Here is a 23,428-nt window from a genome sequence, read left to right as displayed (position 1 = left end):
ACTCAGGACCATGCGTCCAGATGTGCTGCGCTGCTGATGTCTCAGGTGGGGCTCTGGTTGCTGCATCTGCTGGGTTGCTGTGTGTCGGGACCCACCGCCATTGGGATACATCAGTGAGCTCCTCAATCTCTCCGATACGATGTGCTACGAATGGCTTGAATCGCCGGGCGTCTGCTCGGATCCATCGTAGGACAGTCATAGAGTCACTCCAGAGCACGATGCGGTCGATAGGTAGATCATGCTCTTTGCGGACGGTGTCGGCCATTCTGCTGGCCATCAGTACAGCTTGCAGCTCCAGCCGCGGTATGGATATGAGTTTCAGTGGTGCAACTCGGGACTTGCCAAACACGAATGCAACTCTGGTGCTGCCATCAGGTAGCGATAGCCTGAAGTAGGCTGCTGTGGCGAATGCCAACTCACTGGCGTGAACACGTGAAGCTCCAGGTCCTTTCTGTCCGCAATAGCCGTGCAGTAGCAACGCGGAATTGACCTGCTTCCGAGGTTGTGCACTCCCGTCCACCAGTCCGTCCATCTTTGGACGAGAGATCCTGGTAGTGGCTCGTCCCATCCGACGCCTGTGCGCCAAATGTCTTGTAGCAGAATGCGAGCCGGCGTGGTGTAGTAGGTGAAGAAACCAAGGGGGTCGAACACAGACATCAGCTTGCGTAGGACTTCACGTTTTGTCACTTCTGTTGTGTTGCTTTGCTCCAGTCTACGGCTCAGACTAAAGCCGAACGCGTCTTCCCGTGGCAACCACTTCAGACCGAGTGTCTTCTCCACTACAGTAGCGTTGTCGCTGCTAATAGTGACTACCGATGGTGAGCATATATCTGGGGGTACGGCAGCGAGAGCATCAGGTGAGTTGCTGACCCAGCCTCTGATGGAGAAGCCTCCGGCTTCCTGGATTTGACTGACTTCCTTGATCCGTTGGGCTGCTTCTTCTGCCGTCGGCGTCAAGTCGAAGTAGTCGTCCATGTAGTGCTTGTCATGGATTGCAGTAACCGCCGGAATTCGTCTGCATTTCTTCGCATTACATACTGGGCTGATGCTGGCGAACATACAGCGCCGAAAGTCATGGCTCTCATCTGGTAGACATCAGGTTCACGGTCTCTGTCACTGCCTCGCCAAAGGAACCGCTGTGAAGGCTGATCGTCAGGTCGGATGTGCACTTGGTGAAACATCTGTCGGATATCCCTCCGAACCCCACGCGGTGTTGTCTGAACTTGAACAGCACACTGGTGAGAGGGTTGAGATAGTCGGGGCCTGGCAGCAGGGCATCGTTGAGGCTGACCCCGTGGCTTGGCGCAGCTGCATCGAACACTAGGCGCAGCTTGCCTGGCTTGTTGGGGTTTGTCACTCCGAAGTGTGGCAGGTGCCATTCTATCTGAGAAGGCATCTGGAGCTGGGAGTGTGTGAGCTTGGTGGCGTATCCGTCGTCAATATACTGTGCGATCTTAGCGCAGTACACTTCAGAGAATGCAGGGTTCCTGTCCATCTTGCGTTCAATGGACAGGAGGCGGCGCGTTGCTGACGTTTTACTCTCCGGTAGGCTTACGTCAACGTCTCGCCACAGCAAGCCGGTCTCCCATCGTTCCCCGATACGTCTCATGGTGGATTCCAGGATCCTTTCCGCCTTCGCTTCCTGTCGCGAGTGTATTTTCAAGCTGCGGACTTGTACACTGAACGATTCTGTGGTAAAGTAGTGCTTCACCTGTCGATGGAGGCCGATATCCGTGTCCTCAGCGCTGCCTTCTTCCGCTGTGTCAAGTCGGGCATGCAGTACCTGATCAGTGCCACCGAGTTGGCTGTGTATCGACCACCCTAGCTCGCACCGGCTCAGTGTGGGTGCGTTGAGTGGGCCCTCGATCGTCTCCCTGGGCAAGATGACATGGCAGTTGTCCTGGCCAATCAGCAAGCGCGGCTTCTTTGTCGCGCTGAGAGGGATGTCTGCGCTGCTCACGTGTCGCCAACGCTGTCGCTGATGGTTGATGTCGACATGCTGGGCTGGTAGGTGCTGCTCACGCACAGTCCGGATCGACAGCTGGAGGTCTCCCTCCTGACCGCTCACGGTGATCGTGACCTCCCTGGAGTCAGGATCTTGCAGGCACATATCGTTCGTCCATGCTAGCGTCAATGGCCTACATGGCCCTTCTGCGCCCACCTGCTTTGCGATGTCTGAATCCAGCAGGGTGACCGTTGATGCTTCATCCAGTAGTGTGGCCGTGTTCACCACACCTTTCGGTCTGCGGATTGCTACCGGCTCTGTCCTCAGGACGACTCTGCTTTGCTGCTGGGCGCTAGCTAGGTTCGTGCGTTCAACATCGTCCTTCCTCTTTGGTGGGTGCAGCATCGGATGGTGAAGCCGGTCACAGCCATCCTTCTTACAGGGTGTGCTGTCAGGGCACTCTCTAGTGCGGTGGCCCTGGCCAAGGCAGGTGAAGCATCGTCGTTTGTCTTGACCCATCTCCAGCGTTTGTTGCTCGTCTTGCGTGCGAATTCTCGGCACTCAGCCACCTTGTGGCCTGCCCGTCCGCAGAAGTCGCACTTTCTCTCGCTGGCCACGAAGGCAGTCTGCCGCTGGCCGCTCTGTCGAGCATTCGGTGGCGGCTTCATATCGCTGCCTGTTGGCACACACTTTGCTGCCGTCGTGTCGAGTCTCCGAACACAACAGAGCGCATCTGCTCTCTTTGCGAGCCACTCTGCCAGTGTTTTCATTGTCACTGGATCTTTGCACTCTGCTACGTGCTCTCCCCATTGACGGGTCAAGCTGCTCGGTAGTTTCTGCACGATCTCCTGGCGGAGCTGCGGGTTAGCTAAGTGGCCTGTGCTCTTGAGGAGCTCCATGGTCGACACCAAGTTGCTAACCAAGTTCGCCAAGTCAATAAGCTGCTCGAAGTCGTCGTCTCGCAACTTGGGCATGGTCTTGACCTGGACAATAATGGACTGGACCCAATTGTCCGGCTGGCCGAACCGCATCTGGAGAGTGTGCATCACTCGATCAATGTTGTCCGGTACGACGAGTATTGACTTCACACTGTCCAAAGCCTTTCCCTTCAAGGCTCTCTGCAGACGGGTCATGTTCTCCTGGTTGGAGAAACCACACTCTGCAGTGGAGGCCGTGAACATCCGGTTGACCATCGGCCATGTTGTCGGATCACCGTTGAAGGCCGGCAGGTCTTTTGTGGCTGATTGTCTAGCCATCATTCTCCGCAGGTCCTTGTCCGAGGTGTTCTGGTGGGCTGGAGTGGTCGCCCTTGGTGGTGTCAACTCATCCAACAATACCTTGGCCAGCTGTGACACTGCTGATGCAACAGCTGTCTGTATGCTGTCACCTGATGTGGCCTGCGTCCGCAGGCTAGCAGGACCATCAGTACTTGCTGGTCGTTTCGGTGTCCATCGTCACGGCACTCTGCTCCCGCGCTCTTGGACGAAGGTAGATCGCATGTGGGGGTGTCAGCACCGGCCGCACCATGTGGCTCACTTTGCGCTTTGGTCTGCAGCTCGCGCCTTTCCCGGTTGGAAGGTGCCATGTCCACCTGCATGACTGCTAGTTGAGCTCAGGTCTCCTCCAGCTCGTACTCTAGATTCTGTACTTGGTCCTCCAGGTCGCATGACGTGCTGGTGAGCTGGCTGATGCGATGGTCTCTAGCTACCAAGTCACTTTGGAGACGGTCGTTGTTTGCTTCGGCCTTGGCAAGATTTCCCTCCAGGGACTTGATCACCTGCACCTGGTCAGCATGCCTTGCGTCTTCCTGGAAGATCCGCTGCTTCAGGGTTGCAATCGTCTGTTGCTGTAGCTGGAGTTCGTCTTTCAGTCGTCTTTTTTCTTCAAGCTCCACAGTGAGCTTGTCGTTATAGGCTCGCTCAGTGGAGCCAGTGTTCTGTCGGCATAGCTTCAGCTGCCCCTCCAACTCCTGGATCCTTATCTCCGCAGCACACAGAGGCTGCACAAGGCTGGTGGCTGGAATTACTGCCGGAGTAGCCGCGTCATGTGGGTCACTGTCCGTGTACCCCTGGGCTGGCATGACACGTTGAGTCACTTCGACCTCCTCGTGCTGTGGGTGCTGTTCTGCGTCTTGAGCAGATACTGGTTCTTCACCGTTCCTCACGAAGTAGTGTGACTCCTGCATGTCCATTGCCCTATCGCTGTGGCCGTAGTCGAGCACGGGTGCTGCTGTGCCTCCGTTGGCGACCTCCTCGTCGGCCTGAATCGCCGCCAGGTCCGCGGCGAGCTGGAGATTGGAGAGTCTCTTCTCGCTTTCCAGCCTATGGCTTCTCGCCTCCTCCTCAATTGCAGCCACACGCTGCGCTGCCACCAGCTCCGCTTTCCGCTTCCTGGCTTCAGCAGCACTGCTCGAAGAGCGTCGAGAAACACTCGAGAATCGGCTCAGTGTCGAGGAGGAGATACTTTCGGTTTCCTCCGCGACGCTGCCTGTGACAACGTTACTGATATTGTCGCTCCTGCTGCAACAAGTCGGCTTCACTTTCCGGCCTTTGGTCTCACGTTGAGATCGCCTGACCTGTTCACTGTGCCGCTTGTCGACGTCCATTATCTTTCCGTCTGGCTGGTTCGAATCCGGCTCTCGAAGGACCAATGTTTTTACCACTCGTCTTGATTCACCATTCCACAAACGTCACGTCGTTACTGTATTATTAGAAGATTGTATTATTAAAACAATCGACGAGGAGACAATAGTCGTAAAATGGCAATGAATAAGATAAATTGTGCACTCATAACAACAGCAAAAATGAAGAAAGTCAAGTTCCATAACGTTTTCTTGTGACTGTCATCAGTGGAACGCCGTCACATAAAAATGTAATAACTAAAACACACACTTATATACATGTGGCTAATATGGTTTCAGGTAGAAATACAGCAGCTAACAAGTACAAAAAGCGAAGTTTGCACCTTTGCAATGTGTGAATATAGTGTATGTGAGAAAGGTAGTGGCAGATGAATGTGATACTGTGTGAATGAATGTAATGGTGCGTGTGTATTACTTGAAGAGTGTGAGTGATACAACGTTTTCTTGTATCACTCACAATCGTCGTTTTACTAAACTACACTGAAACAAAATTGAACTCTTATAGGAAATCTAAGTTAGAGAAATAACACTAAAAAAAGCAGTGAAATTTACAAGTGTGAAAGCGAAAAAAAGCGAGAGCAATAACGAATGCGTGTGCTAACAATAAATTTGCAAATGAAAAATGAACAAACGAGAGAAAGAAAGAAGGAAGGACAAAGTTCAACTCGGATGGTGAGCCAATAGAAGAAGGACACAGTGATAACACATAACAGCAGTACATTTCACCTAGAACATTAACGGCCAAGCTTGGCCGCACCAAACACGACACGTTACTTGAACAATTTCAACCCAATTATACTGTCTTTCTGTACACACAAATTAGGCTTGTACAAACGCTGATAAATGGCTTCAGGGATGAATTTACTGTCATGTTTTTGCATGGCAGTTTTTGCTATGCAAAATCTCATTTGTGGCATAAGCTACTTGAAAAGCATGGATAGCCTGTACATGTATGTATGGCAGTTTTCTGCATGTCACTGTGATTTTTGTGAGGGTTTACCGGGTGTTAGCGGCCGTCGTGAGTTCCCTTCAGGAACGGACACGACAATTTACTTACTTACTGTGATTTTTGAGTAGCAGTAGATCGATTTTGCGTAGCAAACTGCAATGCGATACCGGATAAATTCATCTCTGGGCTTCCAAAACTTTGAACTGTAGTCCATAACCATGACGACCACAGCACAATACAGTGAAAGAAGAGTCGGAATACGAATTGCAACAATCAGGACTACCTAGCAGATGATTGTACACTGAAGACTTGCTACCATGAAACCTACGCACACCACTAACACTCTGACCGGCACTCTCACGATCACTCCCGTCATCGTTCTCCGACTCACTGCTTCCTTCGCCGTCCGTTCCATCCTCTTATTGTCTCCTCGCCGTTTGTTTAGAATAAACAAGAATAATAACTGAAGAACACACTGCACGCTACAGCACAGCCGGAAGACATGTCAAATTTCACATGGATATTTTGAATTTTTGACTTAACCCTTTAAGAGCCACAGGAAATTTTCAAAATTCTGCATTTTTTCGTGTTCCTTGGATCATAGCTTCAGTTCTACTCACTCAATCCTCACAATATAGGGCTTCCTGGAAAGGTCTCCGCGAGAGGAAGAGAATGAGGTCGATCATGATAGCCAGCACACCGTCTATCCAGCGCTAGATCGCAGCGACAGTACGAAAAATGCCCCAAATGCGTCCAATTGCGTCCCGCTCCAGATATTTCATTTTGCTCGATCGTGGAGTTCCAATTTTTTCGCTGTGTACTCTTGACAATATCAACAGTGAAACCCGTGCAAATTCGAGTAAACCAGCGTGACGAAAAGTCTCAAAATTCTCAATACTAAAGTGGCACTGCGCGCTTTTGAAATTGCCGCGATCGCGGCTCAACTTACGAGTGATTTATCTCAGGAACCGTTGCTCGCAGCGCTTCGCGGATTGTTTCTCCCGACAGGTGAGAGTTTTCTCTTCGCCCTGGATATTTCGATCACTGGATTTGAGCGAGATTTGACTGAGTTACGATCTTTTGAAGTTTTGCATTTGAATGCGTCGTTTACGACGCATTCAAGTATGGGGCGGCTCTTAAAGGGTTAAAAGTTGACGGACGTAAGAATTACGTGAAACTTAACCTCTCTAGCGTGAACTAATAGAGAGGTTCTGCAAAACGAAAATGCGTACAAACTTTCGCTCTACGTCATGAAGTGAGACACTTCGCACGAACTTTCGCAACTTTGGACGCGAATCTTGCAGGGAACGCGAAATGAACTTTCGTAGGAAGTGTCGTGAGATCGGGTTATGGCGTACGTGCAGTTGGCGCGTACAAACTGTGAAAATGTGCAGCACACAAAGTTCGTGCCAAATTTGTACACATTTTCGCAAGGTCTATCAAGAAACTTTGTTGTGCAGAACTTCTCTAACATTATACCTATTGTTCCCTGTAAAAAGGCGCTGACACCTGCTGGGAATTCCCTAGTAGAAGAAGAATAGTTTTAGAATTGCGATCAACAGAACGAGCTGAACCGACATTTCACAAAGGCTTTTATTGTATTCAAAAAACGAGTGGATACGAAGGCAGTGAAGAACATGGAAGAAAGAAAAAATGTGATATGGAAGCATCTTTGAGAAATACTCTCTCTCTATTGATGAGGAATGATAGTCCTTGGTCTTTGGAACGCGTTTCTGAACACCACAGGGACAGACACCAGTGTTCAGACACCGTGTCAGAAACGAAACGTTATACGCGACATTACGGCAGTAGAAACGTTTCCTCAGCACAGCATTCAGCAAATGTATCTGATTTTGTGTGTACCTCAATCTGAAATATGTAAATAGGCGTCGAGGCGACAATAGTTTTAGAATTGCGATCAACAGAACGAGCTGAACCGACATTTCACAAAGGCTTTTATTGTATTCAAAAAACGAATGGATACGAAGGCAGTGAAGAACATGGAAGAAAGAAAAAATGTGATATGGAAGCATCTTTGAGAAATACTCTCTCTATATCACATTTTTCTTTCTTCCATGTTCTTCACTGCCTTCGTATCCACTCGTTTTTTGAATACAATAAAAGCCTTTGTGAAATGTCGGTTCAGCTCGTTCTGTTGATCGCAATTCTAAAACTATTGTCGCCTCGACGCCTATTTACATATTTCAGAAGAAGAATAAATAATAATAGTAAATAATTATAATAACGACTGCTGTTATTATAATAACTGCTGCTGGGATGACGACTACACCATAGCTCAATGGTTAGAGCATCGCTCGTTAAAAGCGAGGGTCCCTGGTTCGAGTCCTGGTGGTGACAGTCGATTTTTTCTTTAGACTTTTCCCATTTGTCTCTTTCCCTCAAACCAGTTAATAATAACAACTGTGGTCAAATTTACACTGTTACACAGTCAATCAAACTCTCTTTCTTGTTCCCTTCTACAGCATTTACACCTTGTGCTGGTGTCCAATATGAATATCGTCTCTTGATTATGCCTGGTATTAATGCGTTTGATCATGCATGGCATCACTGTAAAACACATTTTCCAGGCTCATGGCTCGCAGCACCGCAAAATCAAGACGAAATGAACTGCTTGTACAAGATGGAACCCCAATATTTAACTACTGTCATGATTGGGATCAAGCGAGTCAATGGGATCTGGATAAACTACGAAACCAAGACAGAACAGACTTACTTTAACTGGCAACTCGTACCGCCCTGGAATAGGCAGCGTGTGTGTGCAATTTCTTCCATTGGTTCTCCCTTTCAAAGAGATTTTTCGAATTATTGGTTTACTACACCCTGCCACGGGCAAAGGGTAAAGGGTTTTTTCTGCCAAAGAAAAGGTGGGAATAGAAATAGGATGACTTGCACTACATGAAAGTTGTTCACCAAGAAAACCGGTCTATGCATGCACTGTAAAACATGTAATTTTCCGTGCAACTTAATTTCGGTGACTTCGGTAGAGAAGCCAGGCACCTAAATTTCGATTACACCTAAAAGGCACTAGAGTATGCACTGCATGTGAAGGGTAGGCTGGTCACCTAATTCTACATTACACCTGAAACCTGGCAGGTCTCTGGCACCGACATTTTAATGCACCTAAAATTGCATGTTTCACGGTATTCACACCAGTTGTAGTGCCTGCCTGTCCAGTACACCGGATTTTCCGGAGCATACACCGCACTTTAAGAGTCAATGTCTGTAACGACCAAAATTTAATATCACCAGACTTGCCCTAGCATCCAGCAGCCGAAGGTGGGGCCATGCATCATAATGGATATTTGATATGATGGTGGGTAAACAACAGAGAGAAACACACAACGCTATTTTTAATTAAATATCGATTATAGGAAACACGAGAGGGTTTGGAGGAAAATAGGACCGAAAGAACTCCACCGCCCACCCCAGAGCATAACAAATCAAGGACCTTATGCAGGATAGCTGCGGAGCCAAGGAGAGCATTCTTTTGCAATTCAGACACAGAGCAGTAGCTGGTGATACCGATGGTGTCAAGGTATCCTGGCAACTGTTTGGAAACAGTGCCCAAAGTCCCAACTACCACAGGAACAATCTGAGTCTCAACTTGCCAAAGCCGTCACGCAAAATTACGCATCTATGAGCGACATCCACAGAACCTGCTGGGAGAGTACGCGTGTACTCGAGTCTCATCCTGAGCACGTTTTTTCTTCTTTTTTCAGCTCCAGTATAGCTGTATTTTTCATTGCAAAGCCGTCCTCGATTGCTGTGTTCGTTGTTCAAACGAAGTGGGCACTCAATCAAGAAGGCAGAGGACATAGGAGCCTGATTGGAGTTTCTGGTGGCATAGGACGGCCACACGGAGGCACTTTGCAATTTTCTGAATATAAAACGTCAGGCGAAATAGAACGTCATAGTACATTTGAGACCAGCGGGAAGAAGATGACGACGTCCACTAATTTAGTATCTGTGCACACGAATCTGCTGTGTGTGTGACTCTGTGTGTCAGCTATGATAGCAACCCCTGTGGTTCCATGCCTAGCATGTAGGTCTGAACCATTCGGCAAAGTTCGAATGACGTAGGTTGAGCGATGGCTCCGCGAACCAGACTTTTTGAAATTCTCTTCATAGTATATCTTCCACCATTGAAATTTCGAATTTCTTGCTGAGAGGGGTGGCTTCCAACCTCGACATGGCTTGTTCCAGACATGCTGTGAAGCGAACCCCTGTTGAAGTAGTGGCGGGGATCTGCCCTGCAACTGCTACAACAAAAAATGATTCGATCTGAGAAAGGGTGAGACCGCGAATCTCGGTTGAACATTGAGTATTTCAAGCCTTTTCACGACGAAGATGGAGTTCTTTTTGGAGATGGACGTCGCGGAAAAGGACATGGTGTCCGACTTCTGGCGTCTGGTGAAGCCAGAGATCATTAATTTTGTCCAGTCAGGTCGACAGCCTAACTGTCGGTAAGCTTGTGTTTGGATCCCGTTCTGCTCGATGTGGTAGATCACAAATAATTTGATGTCGCACAAATTGATCTCAGCATCGTGCATAGGGTATTTTTATATTCAGAAAATCCCAAAGTATCTCTGTGTGGCCGTCCTATGCCACGAGAAACTCCAATCAGGCTCCTATGTCCTCTGCCTTCATGATTGAATGTCCACTTCGTTTGAACAACGAACACAACAATCGAGGACGGCTTTGCAATGAAAAATACAGCTATTGGAGCTGAAAAAAAAGAAGAAAAACGTGTTCAGGATGAGACTCGAGTACACGCGCACTCTCCCAGCAGGTTCGATAAACAAATAATATTATTAAAGGCACCCATTTTGATAGTCCAGAGGATGGCCCACGCCTGGTAAAAAGAATAAAGTTGTGGAAAAAACCACGGAGTAGTAAAATACCTACGTACTGGGGAAATAAAAATGGGGAAATATGCGGACATGAGGGTTGCGCGCAAAGAGTTACAAGTTATTAGAGATATATTATGTGAGCAGGAAAGAACTACTGTAAAGCGTGAAATTTTCGCGGCGTTTTTAGTTCGCGTTTTCGGAATCCGGACAGGTTTGCGAGGTTTTAATTTTGCGATTGCAGAATTTGCTGGCATTCATGCTACACCTTCCATGGATCTCCTTTTCGCGCTGTCTAAATTTCGCGATTTCCACGCGGTCGCGAATTTCGCAGAAATTAGACCTCAATAATTTCACTGTTTACAGTACACTCGTACAACGACGACCTCAGTATTAACGAGAGAGGCAGGGCAGTCCACCAGTGCACAGGACCTGCTGGAGAGCCGGGTCGGCCGGGTCACGCGCCCGGCTGGGGAACTGCACGACCTGGCTGAACAGATAACACCGGGTCCAGTCTGACCCGGCTGAAAAATGTCTCAAACTGACAATGGATTCCTAAAATACCGGTATTTTACGACTCGCGGACCCCATCTGTTGCAAATCTAGCGCAACCGTACACACTACAGTCTACAAGCGACAGAAACTCGGCTCGGGTCAACTGGGGTCAACTGGTTTGAGCGCGATCTGGCCAGCGGCGAGCAGGAAGTAAGGACATTCAAAGTCGATGGGGCAGGCAGTCAAAAGCGTAACTTTGGCTATAGACCTTATTCGATAAACGTCACAATCACGTGAACCGGGGTCCAGGGACCAGGGATTGGCGAGAGACCTGCACTCAGTGCACAGTGGACTCGGCGTGGGAACATAGGAGTAGGAAGAATACTGGTATTTTACTACTCCCTTGTACGAACTGGGCCTTTCTTGCCACTCGTTTCACGTACGCGTGCCCCAGCTTACGACAAATCACTGGAGGCGAGTCCAAAGATCACGTTATCGAATAAGGTCTATAGCTTTTGACACAGTTGCAAGTTTTCAGCCGACTGGTGATTTGGACGATGGAGCCCACAGCGAAGAGAAAAAGAACTCACGCTTTCCAAGACTCTTGGAAGAAAGGTCGACCCTGGCTGGACTACGACCATGCCAGTCTATCCATGTCATGCGCTTTGTGCAAGACGCATTTCTAAAGGAAGACGAGCAGCGGTGGATTACGTCGCGATGTTCTCTAAAATTTCCGATTTCCGGGTAATAAGTTCGCCTTTCTGTTTTCCTGCGTTTTGAGCAGGCTTTTTGGTTGTTTTCTGCCGGATGATCTGACCCGGCTTGACCCGGCTGGCTTGCATGCGCCAGGTACACTCTGACCGGGCTGTGTTGAATGTCTAGAGCAGGCCCTGGTGCACGCGAGGGGAAAGAGGGAGCGACTCCCACGGATGCACATGCCGCTAGCATGCACAAGGGCAAAGCTAAGGCGGCAGCGGATAAGGGCCATGGTTGTCGAGTAACTGTTATGGCTCACACGTCTTCTCCGCCAGCAGCGATGCAATGCGCTTGTAGAGAGACGAGGCGCTCTTGCTCATGCCACCTGTGGTGGAAAACACTGCAGGCATGAACGATGCGTGCTCCACCTCACGGAGTCGCTGTTCGTAGGACCGCTTCTTAGCCTTCTCGTGACGGACGTAGGTGGCCGGGAGGGAGGAGAACTGGTTTGAAGGCGCATAAGGGTTGAAGACCCTGACATCGATAAATGTGCGTTCAAACCGCCCTCCCCACACTCCATTGGCTGATACATCCAGACGAGCATTGTCGTCAGTGATAGCAGTGAGGAGGCGAAGTTGTTCCCCGGTGAGCGGCTGTAAGTGAGGCTCCACTGCGACATTCGTGGCGACACGCTTCAGCAGGCCAGCAATGACGTCTCGGATCTCATTGTGTCGGATGGAGGGGTAACCTCCTGTTGGGCACGACAGGGCATGTGCGATGAAGAAAGGACTGCCACAGCCACAGGTCGCCGGCATCCTGGGAAGTCTCCAGTTGTAGCGAAGGCTGAGGGCATCCCTGAACTCACCCTTGGAGAGGGCGAAACCGTATCGGCTCAGTGGTCGACACGTTAGCCAGCTTGAGGCGCCGCGCTCTGCGGCTAAGTCCATCACTCGCTGCTTGTCCGGCGTCAAAGATGCGCGCAGGCTAACGGAGAGGGTACGGGTAGCATCACGGGAGCGGGATTGTACCTCTCTTTTGGCAGCCCGCAGAGCAGGGATTGGGCGACGTGGCGGGACCAGTTGTACTGGTCGGACAGCTCGTAGGGCTAACCATATCGAGACCACCGTGGCGGCAGGGGAGAGACAACACACCGCAATCTTTCCTGTTGATTGTTTGCCCGGTGATAGCAGGGATGAGCGTCTCCGCAATGGCCTTCTCCAGCGGCCCCATGGCGGTGGCTGTGGTCGGCATAGTGCGACAGATGAAGGCCCACTTTCCCTTTAGCCCTTGGGTGAAAGCAGCGTACGCAGCGTGAGGCTGAGACATGGCAATGTCGGAGAGGCGGTTCACTGGCCCAGTCCAAAACTGCACCTTGTCACTTAGGAAGTGCTCTGCGAACTGAGGTGAGCCGATCGCAGCACCAAGATACCGGCATCCTTCTGTGTGGATTTCAACTCCTGTGCCGGCAAACAACTCTTCCGCCCGGTCCAGATAGGCTGGTTTGACCAGCAGAATAGACTTGGCTGGGTTCAGATTGTAGCCGTAGGAAGGACCTTTCTCGGTAAGGCCTCCCACCACCTTCGCAGCGGCATCAGCTTTCCACCGGCTCCTGCATCGTCGGCAAACCACTCCTGGATTGCACCCGGTGTAGAACAGACTTAAGCAGTGGTAGAACACCCAGGGCGTACATTGGCATTGCAATGGGGTCGCCCTGGGTGGTCCCTTCACTGGAGAGAATGGTTTCCCCACCGACGAAGAGATGTGCGGGCTGGCGGTATGTGTTGATGACAATGGGGGACATCGCTGGGCAGAGGTGCTGAATGTTACCCATGCAGGCTTCCCGGTTGAGCGTGTTAAAAGCGTTCGGCAAGTAGGATGGCCTCGGTCTCCTCGTCCTCAAACACGGTGCGCATGGCGTGGATGGCCGCCTACCCCGCATTCGTGCCTGGCGCAAAGCTGCAAGCTGCCAGCTGCATCTTGGATGTCGTCTCGGAGGAGAAAGAGGATGGCCTTTCCGAGGATCCGTCTCAGCACCTCCCCAATCCCGATTGGCCGCACTCCTGGATCCTTATTGAGGGTGATGAGTCGGCATGAGACGTATGCCTCCAGCATGGCCGGGTCGACGTAGTTGCTCGCCAGGCGACGTGCACAGAGGGCCATGGAGTCGCACAGCTCAGTTGAGGCGCCTCCGAAGCTGGTGCACATCCGTCGCCAAGTGTCCGCGTCGACACCGGAGGGCCCAGCGGAGCCATGGGTGTTGAGGGCTGCACGTCGCACTACCTTCCGTGCCAGGGACTCAAACTAGATTGGATGTGGTGGTGCAGGTGCATCTCTTTCGAGCAGAGCGTTGGGTTTGGCACGTTGAGTGTCCGGGGGTTTGGAGATGAGAATGTCACGGACCGTTTCGTTTCCTATCTTCTCATCAAGGTCTAGAACTCCTCCTGGGGTATCGTACTCTAGAAGGTTGAGAGCCCAGGGGCGTAGGCAGGGGGGGGGGGGGTGCTTTGGGTGCCAAAGCACCCCCCTCAAAAATTTCGATCTTGGTTCACAGCTGGTTCGAGAGAGACCATAGCAGAGAGGGAGAGAGAGACCCGCTGATCACATGCGCAAATCTGCACATCGCACACTGTAGCCATCCCTGTTTTAGACCAGGGAGTAGTAGGTACTACTGTAGTGGATGCACATCCCACTGTTTGTCGTTGTATCCTTTTATGTAACATGTATGCATTCATCCGGCCGCGCTGTGCGACATGCCAGTTGTACCGTACGCACTTTAGCTGTACCTTCCTGCCTGGCTTTTCCTTTGATCTCTCTGGCGTTCTCTGTATTCCCACACACTTGTGATTTGTAGTAACGAAGCTAGTTACAAGATGTCTTTGGTGCGTTTGTAGAACCACTACATGGTGTCAGAATTGGTTTTTCTGTAGTCTTTGGCCTCGTGAGCGGTGATGGCTCGTTTCAACCCTCCAGCGCCTTTCGACTTCAGCTCACCGGACCAGTGGCCCGCGTGGAAACTCCGTTTCACCCGTTTTCGTGCCGCCACCAAACTGAGTTCCGACCCGGGAGAAAATCAGGTGGCCACTTTGTTGTATGCTCTCGGACCCAACGCCGACTCCTTGTTCGAGTACCAACTCGGACTATCCGAGGACGACAAGAAGAAATATGACGAGGTCGTCAGTGCTTTCGACACGTACTTCCGCCCCTCTACCAATGTTGTTCATGAACGGGCTAAATTTGAACAGCTTGTACAACAACCCGGCCAGACCGTAGAGGAGTTTGTCCGTGCTCTGTACAAAGCTGCAGAGTATTGTGAGTTTGCTGGCACGAAGGATGAGCGTATCAGAGACCGCTTCGTCGCCCACATGCTGGACAAGCGGGTGAGTCGGGAGCTGCAGATGAAAGACAAGAGCGAGCAAACTCTCGCCAAAGTTGTTGCGTTCGCACGGCACGCCGAAACTGTCCAGCAACAGGTTGCAGCCCAATCGCGCAGTGGCTTGGCCGCCGCCAGCTCGATTTCAGACGATGATGCCTCAGCCTCAGCTGTCCAGTCGCACCGTGGTGGTCGATCTATGCCGAAGAGCAGACCGCATGGTAGCTACAAATCTGCAGCAACGCCGCCTGCGACCGAATCGAAGTGCCCGAACTGTGGTGGAAGCCACCACTCGCAACGCGATCAGTGCCCAGCCAGAGGCCAGTGCTGCAAAGCCTGTGGCAAGCGCAACCACTTCGCGCGAGTTTGCCGATCGAAACCGTCCACCTCTGCCGTCACGAACGACTCTCCGGACTCTCTATTTGTTGGCCACACGACGTGCGCACAAAGTGTAAGTGATTCACCCTGGTTGGCAGATCTAGCTATCGGAAAGAGTGTAGTCCAGTTCAAGCTAGATACTGGAGCTGATGTCTCTACCATGTCCGTGCAATCATACAATACACTGCAGCCCAAGCCGTCCTTATCTGCTACTAGTGCTCAGCTGAGAGGAGCGAATGACCAGACTATGCAGGTCCTGGGTGTATTTGAGGCTCACTGCTCCTTTCAATCCCAGTCCACTACCATACCCATCTTTGTTCTAGATGGTGCCAGCACTAGCCTGCTCAGCCGATCTGCGTGCACAGCACTGGGTCTAGTCCAGCGTCTGGCTGAAGTGCAAGGTCCAGTCCCACTCGTACAGTGTATGGTTGGTCCTGCTGCGCAGATTCACTTGACTTCCGACGCCACACCGTATCACTGCCTCACAGCTCGCAGAGTTCCTCATCACCTGTATTCGAAAGTACGTGAAGAACTGCACCGCATGGAAGATGGCGACATCATTGCGCGTGTCGACGAACCCACAGACTGGTGTTCGCCTATGGTGCCCGTCCTCAAACCTAACGGCAAGGTACGCATCTGTGTCGACCTGAAGCGTCTTAATGCGTCTGTCAAGCGGGAGACATTTCAGCTGCCAACGTTAGAAGATGCCCTGTCTTCACTGGCCGGAGCGACTGTGTTCACGACATTGGACACTGCTAACGGATTCTGGCAAGTCCCACTCAGTCCCGACTCTGCCCGTTTGACCACCTTCATCACGCCGTTCGGCAGGTTCTACTTCAAGCGACTGCCATTCGGCATCACATCAGCACCTGAGATTTTCCAGAAGCGTCTCACCAACCTTCTGGACCAGCTCCCCGGCGTGTTCGTCTACATGGACGATATCATTGTCTCTGGCCGTACGCGAGAAGAACACGACCGTAACCTAGCTGCCGTACTAGACATCCTGCAGAAAGCCAACGTCACGCTGAACATGACGAAATGTCACAAGCGTCAGGCCGAAGTAAAGTTCCTTGGTCACATCTTCTCCGCCAAAGGTCTCCACCCTGACCCAGCGAGAGTGTCCAGCGTCGCTAATCTGAAGCCGCCCAAGAACGTCACGGAACTGAAGCGCATTCTCGGCATGTTCGCGTTCATGTCACGCTTCATTCCCAATCTCTCGGAAGTCAGCGCTCCACTGCGTCTTCTACTGGGGCATGACACCGCATGGGAGTGGTCTGCTACACAACAACAGGCCCTGGACAAGCTCAAACAGCTTGCCACCAATGCGCCCTGCCTCACGTTCTTCGACCCAACCAAGCCCACGGTCATCAGCGCTGATGCCAGCAGTTACGGCTTGGGAGCTGTCCTATTGCAGGAGCATGACGACGGAATGCGCCCCATTGCATTTGCCTCACGCAGCCTCACCACTACTGAGCAACAGTACGCGCAGATCGAGAAGGAGTGCTTGGCTGTTGTCTGGGCTTGTGAGCGCTTCCACGGCTACATTTACGGCAACTCGTCCCTCACTGTCCAAACGGATCACAAACCACTCATCCCGCTGATCAATACGCGTGATTTGAACCGTGTCCCGATGCGATGTCAACGCCTCCTGATGCGCCTGCTCACGTACAATCCAGCCGCCGTGTATGTCCCTGGCAAAGAGCTAGTTGTTGCCGATGCTCTGTCTCGCGCTCCGCTCGCCTGTGACGGCACGCCTAGTCTCCAAGACGAGATCAGCATCAACCTCACATCTTACATCGGTGAGATCGTGTCGGATGGTAAAGCCCGTGACATTGCTGACGCCACCACACAAGATGAGACGCTCAAGCAAGTCCTCCACTTCGTCCAACACGGATGGCCGTGCAACCCACGTGATGTCGACGACACTGTGCGCCCATACTTCCATGAACGCCAGTTACTGTCCTGTGAGCAAGGTGTGCTGTACCATGGTTTCCGCATTGTCATGCCACCCTCTCTGCAGCCTGAGATGCTCGAGAAGCTCCACGAGGGACATCAAGGTGCAACGAAGTGCAAGTCTCGCGCCCGCCATTCCATTTGGTGGCCAGGCTTGTCAAGGCAAATCGACACGATGGTCGCTACGTGTGAAGTGTGCACCAAACACCGCGTCCAGTCGACCGAACCACTGCAACCCGTCCAACGCCCAACACTGCCGTGGCACACGGTTGGTGCAGATCTGATGGAATTCAACGGCACGACTTACCTCGTCATTGTTGACTATCTCTCGCGTTACCTCGATGTCGTACCGCTGACTGCCACAACCTCGATTGCTGTCATCAAGCATCTGCACCGCATCTGTGCCGAGCATGGTTTCCCGTCCACCTTGGTTACAGACAACGGTCCTCAGTTTGCCAGCGAAGCGTTTACTGAGTTCTGCACAGCAAACGACATCACCCATCGCACTTCCAGTCCACGGTATCCTCAGTCGAATGGCGAAGCGGAACGTGCAGTTCGCACCGCCAAGAATCTCCTGCGGAAGGCCGAAAGCCAGCAAGATGCACTCTTGGCTTACCGCACGACACCGCTGAGCAACGGCTATGCCCCATGTCAGCTATTGTATGGCCGCCAGCTCCGTACCGGTCTACCTGCAACGCCTGAGCAGCTGGAACCGAAATGGCCAGATCTCCCTAGTATTCTGGAATCGGAAACTCAGTCCCAGGAACAGCAGAAGTTGCACTACGACCAACGGCATGCAGCTAAGCCTCTCGCGACTCTACAGCTTCATGACCGTGTATTCATCACCGATCTCGAACGGGAGGGCAAGATAGTAGAGCAAGTGTCCAATCGTTCTTACCTCGTTGAGTCTGGTCACTCTACTGTTCGCCGCAATCGTCGTCACTTGATCCGACTGCCACTGCCAGAAGCAGAGAAGCCGACAGTCGAGGTTGAGTACGGTGGCACAGCAGCTGATCCAGTCCGTCGCTCTGCTAGAGCTCCTCAGCCTGTCAACCGCCTCATTGAATCATGCTAATTCAGCAACGTGCCGAGACGTATCTGCCGTCGTCTCTGCGCATCACTCTTTCACTGCAACTTGCTCTACAAACAATACCTACATTATCGAATAGTCTTTGGACTCCTCATCTTCTCTATTATAGCCTGTTTAATCTCAGAGGGGAGATGTAGTGGATGCACATCCCACTGTTTGTCGTTGTATCCTTTTATGTAACATGTATGCATTCATCCGGCCGCGCTGTGCGACATGCCAGTTGTACCGTACGCACTTTAGCTGTACCTTCCTGCCTGGCTTTTCCTTTGATCTCTCTGGCGTTCTCTGTATTCCCACACACTTGTGATTTGTAGTAACGAAGCTAGTTACAAGATGTCTTTGGTGCGTTTGTAGAACCACTACACTACTCCCTGGTTCAGACCTGCAAGTACAATGTATCTGAAACCAATCCACATGCAGTGGACTATTAATTTTTGTCTCATGATCGGCCATTTTGCAATGAAATTTCTAGTCAAGGGAACTCCGCTTCGTACCTGCCGTTGTGCAGTGTCACATCAGGTCTCAGCAGGCTCAGCGCATGATTTGTATGGCACTCCACATGTTTTGTTAGAAGCAAAGAATCATACAAACACGCCATTGGTAGAAGCAAGGAAGTAGCAACGCGGTCTAAGGCCGGAAAGCACACGTCAGACTTAGCAGTTTGTTCCCGCTATGTTTTGTATAATGTAGTTCTCGATGTTAATTGGTCTCGTTGTGGAAAGGCAAAGTTTCTTTCATGCATTGCAAGTGTGGATACAGCAGTAGAAGAATGAAAGTAACGTTGAAGTGCACTTTGAGTTTTTATGGGAAATAGTGTAGGTTTGATCAAGGATGTGTTACTACACTATCAAACATGACGAAGGGGAAAAATGGCACGAGAAATCCCACTTTGAAAGTTCGATGGAGAGTGTGATAATCCTGGAGAAAGCAGCATCCAGGACTTAGTCCATCATTAGTTGGAAGCAGGCCAGGGTGTAGTAAAATACCATAAGTATTACTACTCCCTGGTTGGAGATTTGCCACTATGATTCACTGATTGATCTTCAACGTCGAATTAGGGGCGAATTTTGCTCCCCCCCCCCCCATTTCACGGATCGAATAATGTGCATGAAAGGACCAACATAAGTGCATGTACTTTTGTGTGGGGAAAGTCGTGGCACCCCCTTTGATCACTATCCTGGCTACGCCCCTGGAGCCGCCTTCAATTTCCCTCCGGTGACCATTGATGCAAAGTCCCTGGCAATGTCCGGCTGCGTGCCTACTCTGTCTTGCCGTTGTCGTGCTTTACTGAGCTGCCGGTGGATTGTTTTGCATTCCCGCAGGAGCTTCGGGATTGATCCCGCATGCCATTGGTCCATCCGTCGCCTGAGGCATTTGTCGCAATATGTGCGAATGTCGGACTGTCAATATTTGAATACATGTTACGAGTGCAATTTGAATTTACAGTATTTACAATTTGTCTTTACGTCGCACTCTTACCTAAGGTATATCCCAGGAGCGATATGGTCCAGGTCCGCTGCCCATAGCTAAGTTCTAGGTATAGTAAGTATTTGTAGTAAGGTAGCTTGACACATGACTAGCTTCGCTCTATAATCTTGTTCTGAAATGAATTGCATGTGTGGAATTATTTGATCTCTTCGATCGAACTGTCGATTTATTTGAACTGCATTTTTCTGATTTATTTATTTTCCTTTTTTGCATACACGCACTGGCAGCGCTCCAGTGCAGCCGCCATTCGCGGGATCGCTACGCGCGTACGATGCACTTCCCAAACTGGCTGGTTTTTGCACGCAGCAAAATCATGATAATCTATTTTTGGTTTCACATTTTTGCACACAGTACGCTGGCACGGCATGCGTACGCTGCCGTGCAAGCGAATCCTTTTTCGGAGCGCTCTGTTGTAGTGCTTCGTGTCCTACTCTCGGTAGTTTTCTCTCTCCAAGCAGTGTTCTTTATGTGGTGAAAGAAGTGACAACGAACCAGGTCTCTCTCCCATCTTGAAGTTGTCGCGGCAGCTGCTGGCCAGCTGTCCGCGACAGTGTGTGCATGATTGTACAAGTATAAAGTGAAGTGTTTTACCACAGCATTTGGCATACGATGATTGCAGCAACTGGTAGGGCTTCTGAAGCAGGAGCAGCTGGTATACCATTTCAATTTTGAGGGCTTGATCTTCGTAGGTCCGTCCATTGCCAAACACATGCAGGTATCGGCTCAGTTGGGTAACAAATGCCTCCCCGGTTGAACCTCGAGGCACGTCGAAGGCATTCGGGCGGTAATGAACCGCCTCGCCATAGGCGCTGTTGATAACGTGTGCAGTTTCCTCCGCTGCCATGGTCCCCAGGGTGAAGCTGACGGCAGCAGCTCTTCTATACTGAGGTAGAGCTCTGGGATTTGCCTCCGGTTCGCCAACTGGCACAGGGCTGTCCAGAGAAGCCAACAGCAAAGTGTCGCCTGACGGGGGTGTCCCTGGAGGTGAATCCGGATCGTCCGCCTCCGTGCCACTGTCGAGGGCGGCTAGTTCCAATAGCTGGGTCTCATCTGTGGTGGAGTCCTGAGAAACCTGGACCTCAGCGGCTGCCCCACGTGATGGAGAGTTCAAATGACTCCCAGCAGGTGAAACGCAATTTTTTTGTGAAAAAATGCGTGTTGCCGACTGACCAGTAATTTTGCCTGACGTACCGTACATACGATGCAGAGTTCAATTTGTGCGATATCAAATTGTTTGTGATCTACCACATTAAGCAGAATGGGATCCAAACACGAGCTTACCGACGGTTAGGCTACCGACCTGACTGGACAAATAATCATTTGCTTCATCATACGCCAGAAGTCGGAAACTATGTCCTTTGCCGCGATGTCCATCTCCAAAAAGAACTCCATCTTCATCGTGAAAAGGCTTGAAATACTCAATATTCAACCGAGATTCGCGGTCTCACGCTTTCTGAGATCGAATCATTTTTTGTTGTAGCAGTTGCAGGGCAGATCACTGCCACTACTTCAACAGGGTTCCATTTCACAGCATGCCTGGAACAAGCCATATAGAGGTTGCAAGCTACCCCTCTCAGCAAGAAATTCGAAATTTCAATGGTGGAAGGTATGCTACGAAGAGGATCTCAAAATGTATGGTCGGCAATGCGATCGTTCAACCTACTTGGTCCGGCTCATCGCAATTGTCGCTTATCTATCGCCACTAAGAACAGGATTTTTTTACCGCTCTGTGAAATTTCCAACAGGCATAGTGAGGAAGCATGATACATGAATACTCTCCGCCACAAGAAACAAATTTCAGCAATGGAATCAGGTGAAGCGAGTCGAAGAAAGGAAGCAAGGTAAGCAAAATGCACGAAATATATCAGCGAAGGAGCGCGTTCTTCCACTCACACTAGTAATACAGCTCCAGAGTTCATTCAACTCTGCATCTCTCGCCGCACCGTTACATGAGCTGACATTTGCTGGTGTCTAGCTGCTAGCTGGCGTAGACTGGTAGAGTATCTCTTGCGTTCTCAGCCTATGGTATGGCGGCAATGGGAAAGAAACAGTTGTGGCTGTCACTTCGGTGCTTGAAGGAACCATGGGCAGTGTGACCTGTGTGTCACCCCAGTGTGTTTCAACAAAGCCTTCGAATGAGGCGTACAGGCCTCTCCAGACAGCTGTCATACGCTCCGCTGGATACGCTGGCCACGACTCTTGTAATGCGGCTGCTAGGTCCACCAAGAGAAGGAACAACCAACACGTCGGCCGGGCGCATCGCATCAAAAACACCTTTCTTCTTCAGCATGACGCTCATACTCCTCTTCCGTGCACGCGTGCCTGTCACGCTCTCCAGGCCAGGATGTCAGTTGCCCGTGCTACAGTTCCAGTCTTCGGGTCGCTGCGCTTGGATTTTGGCAACACAGACAGTGAATGGCCAGATTCCCACGTCCCAAAAAAGTCGAATACATCGTGATTCAAAGCGCTAAAATCGCGATCATTTTTTCTTTGGTGCCTCCTTTGATCTTGCCATCACGATCTTCCAAGCAAAAGTAAGTTAGATATCGTGATTGGACTGGGTTTTAATTGTCAAAAAGTGCGTGAGGGATAAGCGACAATTGCAATGAGCCGGACCAAGTACATCATTCAATTTTTGCAGGATGTTTCTGACTAGGGCTGAAACAATTATACCGATAACTCTCATATCGATCGTTTTAAGAGTGCAATCGATAATCGTTAGTGTTCAAAACGAGTGCTAACAATTTTTATGCATGCATATCAGTAACAGCATTCTAGCCCTTGCACTCCATCCGATAGTGAATACGAGCGCAATCATGTACTTTCAAGTGCAATACAATTGTTGTATGGCTTTGAAAGAGATTGGGAGAGAAGACTTTGTCTTTTTGGTGCATTTCTGGGAGAGGTCGGAGACGTGAGCAGTTGCCAGAGGGTGATGACAAGATTCAGATATCAACAGTGCGGTGCCACAAATCTCTAACATAGCAAAGGTATCATGGAATTTCTTCCTAAACTGGTGTTCGAGGTACACGGGTAGAGCCAACAAGAATCGATAAAACCAATAAATCGATCGTTAATGGTATTTGTTTGATCGCTAGGAGTTATTGAATGATCGTTTCAGCCCTAGTTCTGACCTACACGCTAGGCATGGGACCACAGGGTTTGGTGTCATAGCTGACACACACAATCACACACACAGCACATTCGTGTGCACAGATACTAAATTAGTGGACGTCGTCATCTTCTTCCCACTGGTCTCAAATGTACTATGACGTGCTATTTCGCCTGACGCGATGGATTTCGCGAGCGAGAAGTGGGTACTTGGGACATTTCTCAACTTTCGTTTCAGCAACGCGTGGATCACCAGGTACAGCAATGTCAATGATCAGGCCTTTCTTGGCAGGTCCATCAACCCGAACAATATCAGGCCGTCGGTGCTCAATGAAGCGATCGTACCGGATGGCGAAATCCCACAGAATCTTGATCTTCTGGTCCTGCGGAGAGATGTTGGCGTCTCAAGTATCTGTAGCTTCTGGCTAGGGGTGAAACAATTAT

The 23,428-nt window shown here is 50.5% G+C and overlaps 1 protein-coding gene across 2 annotated transcripts in view; it reads left to right on the top strand.

Annotated features, from left to right (window-relative positions):
- LOC135828402 (uncharacterized) overlaps nt 1-23,428 on the top strand; it is a 163,343-nt gene that overhangs the window by 38,160 nt on the left and 101,755 nt on the right. Inside the window, exon 8 of one of the 2 annotated variants that reach the window (XM_065340851.1) lies at nt 8,019-8,420. The exons of the other annotated variant lie outside the window; for it this stretch is intronic. Within the exon in view, the coding sequence (XP_065196923.1) occupies nt 8,019-8,420 (402 nt within the window). The remainder of the gene's footprint in view (nt 1-8,018; nt 8,421-23,428) is intronic. 2 annotated transcript variants of the gene reach the window in all.

The sequence above is a fragment of the Sycon ciliatum genome, chromosome 12 (assembly GCF_964019385.1).
Source record: "Sycon ciliatum chromosome 12, ocSycCili1.1, whole genome shotgun sequence".
NCBI classification, from domain to species: domain Eukaryota; kingdom Metazoa; phylum Porifera; class Calcarea; order Leucosolenida; family Sycettidae; genus Sycon; species Sycon ciliatum.
This window is presented reverse-complemented; position numbering and strand designations above follow the sequence as displayed.